At 27.6% G+C, this 5018-nt stretch overlaps 1 protein-coding gene across 1 annotated transcript; it reads right to left on the bottom strand.

The window, feature by feature from the left end:
- Positions 1–2964: 2964 nt before the first annotated feature.
- LOC104111782 (transcription factor MYB119-like) lies at positions 2965–4589 on the bottom strand. Its single transcript, XM_070179846.1, has 2 exons — positions 4422–4589; positions 2965–3793 (listed from the first exon to the last, which is right to left on the bottom strand). Exons 1-2 carry the CDS (start codon positions 4515–4517, stop codon positions 3038–3040), a joined length of 852 nt encoding a protein of 283 aa, XP_070035947.1. The 5' UTR covers positions 4518–4589; the 3' UTR covers positions 2965–3037.
- Positions 4590–5018: the final 429 nt, after the last annotated feature.

Genomic DNA, 5018 nt, shown 5'->3' with positions numbered 1-5018 from the left:
TTGTTCTATATTTTTCTTTATTCTATTATCCAATATTTAGTATTTTTACAATATTAATAATATTTTTTTATTAGCATATTACTTTGTTTAATATTTTTGTCTCCTCGCTTTCTTTTTGTAATATAAGAGAAGATATATATATTTTATTAATCTTGAAATATTTTTTATTTTTAATTTTATTCTGTTGTCAATAATATTATCTGAATTTTAATGAATAAAATCTCTATTAAATTAAAGGATTTATATAGTCATCCAATAACTTTTTTGTTATGTATTGTTTTTATTATATTATCCAATATTTAATATAATTGCATTGTAAATAGAAATTTTTATTAGCATGTTACTTTGTTTAATATTTTTGTCTACTACTTTCTATTTGTAATATCATAGAAGATATATATTTTATTATAAATTTTATCCTATTGTTCTCAATAATATTATCCGAATTTTAATAAATAAAATCTCTATTAAATTAAAGAGAGTTATATAGTCATTGAATAACTTTTTTGTTATGTATTTTTCTTTATTATATTATCAAATATTTAGTATTAATGCATTGCTAATAGAAACTTTTATTAGTATATTAGTTTGTTTAATATTTTTGTCTACCACTTTATTTTTATACTTTAATAGAAGATATATATTTTATTACTCTTGAAAAAGAAAATTTAAAATTTTATTCTATTGTTCTCAATAATAATATCTGAAATTTAATGAATAAAAATATCTATTAAATTAATGAGACTTATATAGGCATTGAATAACTTTTTTGTTCTGTATTTTTCTTTATTATATTATCCAATATTTAGTATTATTGCATTGTTAATAGAAAATTTTATTAGAATATTACTTTATTTAAATTTTGTATGCTATTTTCTTTTTATAACATAATAGAAGATACATATTTTTTTATTTCATCTTTATTCTATTATTCTAAATAATACTTTCTGAATAAAAAAAAAATTTAAAAAAAGAAAACCAAAAATTATTAAAAAACAAAGAAATTTTAAATTAAGATTTTTGTTTTCTAATTTTATTTTTTTATTTTAAAATAATTTTAAAACTCCAACTTGAAACTACTTTCCAATTTGAATGGACGTTTTTTTTTTTAATTTCTATTTTTACTGTAAAAATATTTATTTTATTATTTTATAGATATTTAAATTCAAAAATAATAACCAATAACTAATTATTAACTACTTATGTCATGTAGCTTTCTTCTAGGCTGTCACTTGGCTTAAGCAGAAGACTTTTTCCTCTCCTTTTAATAATATATAGAAGATTTAAATTTTTGAATGCTACTTTCTTTTTATAATGTAATAGAAGATGCATATTTTTTAATATTATATTTTATTCTATTATTCTCAATAATATATTGTGAATAAATAAAAAAAATTTCAAAAGAAAAAAAAAATTATTAAAATAACAAAGAAATTTTGAATTGGCAGTTTTTTATTTTTAGTAAGTTTAGTTTTTATTTTAAAATAATTTAAAATCTTCAACTTGAAACTACTTTCCAATTTGAATGGACAGTTTTTTTTAATTTTTGTTTTTATTATAAAATATTTTATTTTATTATTTTATAGATATTTAAATTCAAAAATAATACCTAATAAATAATTATTAACTAAATAACTAATTATTAACTACTTATGTCATGTGGCTTTTTTCTAGGCTGTCACTTAGCTTAAAAAGAGGGTTTTTTCCTCTTCTTTTAATTTCTTTTTTAATTTTTATTTTTATTATAAAATATTTTATTATATTATTTTATAGATATTTAAATTCAAAAATAATAACTACTATAACTAATTATTAACTACTTATACTTTGTGTTTTTTTCTAGGCTGCCACTTGGCTTAAGGAGAAAGCTTTTTCCTCTCCTTTTAATAATATATAGATTCTACAAATGATTTATACACTATCAAATATTTCATTTTAACATACAACTCTATTTTTGTATTTCATATATTATAAACTATAGAGGATTACACATTGTCGTAAGTCATTTTAACCTGACAGTTTAAGGAATTGTACATAATCAGTACATCGAATTTAGAACTCTATTTTGTTAGCCACGTACTACCTCCGATCGTCTATCTTTTATGGTTTTTGACACCCCTTAAAAATAGACAATTAGTTATTTAATGTTTGCTACCTGCATTGAGGCTCCAACCACCCTGAATTTACATCATGTAAGACCCATTGAAGGTGAAGCGCTCTATACTATTATTTTCATACTTAGAGTGCAAACCGGCAAAATTTTGCTTGATTGGACGACCTAACGGCCAGAAATAAAGCGCAATGACGATCCCATACAGTTAAGTGTTATAATTATTTTAATTAACTAAAAGCATCTCTTATATTGTTAGATATAAGCTATTTTTCAGTTAACCTACTTTCTCATGGCAAAATCATTTTCTGCATTAATCCATCGATGGGGCAAGAGATCTCCATATATATATATATATATAATGCCTCTAAGATAGGATTCTTAGTCCAAACTATGAAGTGACATCATGCACTGACTACGATGAACTATAAAATGAATCAGAATTTATTACCGGATCGAACATCATATTACAAGTATTCATCGGCAATATTTCAAAAACATGCAGGAAACAGCAGAGCATGATATAGGGATAGATAGCCAGTTGGGATGTTCTTTTGTTTCACTTCACTCTCAACTGAAAACGGACAAAGTTATCGTCAATGAGAAGGTAATTTAAAAAGGAACAAACAGATGGCAGCTATAGTCTACCGACTGAAGATAGAAACAAGGGAATTGGGAAAAGCCCCATCATTTAAGAATTACAGCAATTCTAGAAACTAAAAAACTGAAAACTAACAATTGGTTAGTAACACATGATCCTCGTTACATGGCTAAACAAGAAAAGTTCACATTTTAGACCAAATTTTGATATTCCATAAATACAGAGAAAGATTGACCGGACACCAAATTCTACCAGAAACGAACTTGAATTACACTTGCTTAATCTTAAAAGATGACAGTATAGAAACACAGGACTAAATTAATACATCAAAAGAAGGTATTGTTAGAGGTTTTTTGAGGGTAGAAAGAGGATGAAACCATCTCCATTAAATCAACTTGATTGTTTCCTCCTGATGATGAGGAAGCTTGATTCATCATGTTTCCATATGCGAAGCTCCCACTATAAGGTAAAGAAGTAGCTGAAGTAGAAGTACGATCCAGAAGATAGGAAAGATAAATGTCAGAAGAATTATAAGACTGGTCATCAGCCATGTACATATTTGGCTCAAGATACAAATTGCAGCCATCTTGACTCTGATTGTCATTCTTTGAATAATTAAATCCAAAGGAGTTGAAGCCATATGATGAATTATTGTCTAGGACTTTACCATTATTTTCCATCAATGAGTTTCTTCCAAATAAATTTTGCATGAAGTTCATTTCTTCATCATATGTTTGACTAGTGAGCAAAGATGGGGAATCATCATCAGAATAGGGTGGGGTTGCATTGGTCATTGGAGTCATGTTGGTGGTAAGAGGAGAATCATCACTGAAATACTTGCTTCTAATATAATCTTGGAGAATATTGGACCTCCGATATTTGGACTCATTTGGGCCGTCTTTTTCTTGTTTCTTCAACTTGTTTCTCCTCGAATTTTGCCTTCTTTTAGTGGCATTCCAGTGATTCTTAATTGCGTTCTCGGTCCTTCCAGGAATTCTTTTAGCAATCTCTGCCCATTTGTTTCCAATTTGTTTATGTGCTTCCACTAACATCAATTCCTCTTCTTCACTCCATGTGTCTTTCTGAAACACAAGAAATCAGATTAATATCATTTCCAATGAAGTGAAATCACTTTCATAACGATTTTTTTATGCTTTATAACATGAAAATAGAATCTTGAAATTGGTGTAAGACGCAATGTGCCCTGTATATATATACTAAATTTATAAGTCAAGATGCACATACTAAAAATAAACCCTAGACACTTTATTGAAGGAAACTCTTGTGATCAAAGAAAAAGAAAAGATTGATATGGTTAAAAAAAAGCATCTCTTCCCGAAAAAGAAAAAAGAGAATCACCCAGAAGTCAAGGTATATTCAGAAAATCTTGACATGTCTCTGAAAGAGTTATTACTTCGTTCAAAAAATGAACTTTTCTCTACACCGGTCAAAAAAAAAAAAAAAAACATTTTGGTAAATAAAATCTAGATGCTTGCCTGGTCAAAGGATAGTAGATGGGGTAAATGCTACCATTAACTTATAAAATTAATGTTCTTAGATTACCTTCGCAGTTATACATCAAAGGATATAAAAAGATGAAATAAAATATCACTCCTGAGTACTTCGGGAAGTGTTAGTTAGCCTTGATTAAAAAATAAAAAATAAAACCAAAAGCGTATTAGAAGACAGTGAAGAAGAAAAAAAAAACACCTTTATATCTGGACGCAAATGGTTATGCCATCGCTCGCGACACTGTTTTCCTGCTCTACCGACCATATTCTCAGCTATCTGAGCCCATCTCCGCATTCCAAACTGCTTTACCAACTTCACTAATTTCCTTCATAAGCCAAAAAGAGTTGGAGAAAAAGTTAAGTTCAAACTGTTTTTTCGAATGTCAAAAAATCATGAAAAAAGAAATGAAACTTTGGACATAACAAAGACAGAAAATAAAATAATTCTATTTTGTCTTTTGTTGCTTTAGACCAAAGATGAATTTAAGTATGCCATCATCACCTGTCTTCTTCCTCCGTCCACTGACCCTTGACCACTACAGTAGTAGAAGAAGCCCCTTGTTTTGCCTTTTTTCCGGTCTCTTTTGAATTCTTTTCAGATGATATCATCTCGTCAGCTATGCCATTCTCTTGATTATTCCAGCGGACTGAATTTTGTTCATTGAAGAAAATGCCAGGCTCTGGAAAACTTGTCCAAGAAAACACCTTTTCATGACTACTACTGCCACTTGCAGAGTTGCTATAAGATGAAAAATCATAGAAATGTGGAAAAACGCTTTCGTTTTGTTGGGAAGAA

The sequence above is a fragment of the Nicotiana tomentosiformis genome, chromosome 7 (assembly GCF_000390325.3).
Source record: "Nicotiana tomentosiformis chromosome 7, ASM39032v3, whole genome shotgun sequence".
NCBI classification, from domain to species: Eukaryota; Viridiplantae; Streptophyta; class Magnoliopsida; order Solanales; family Solanaceae; genus Nicotiana; species Nicotiana tomentosiformis.
Note: the sequence above shows the minus strand (reverse complement) of the source record. Positions and strands in the feature narration are given on the sequence as shown.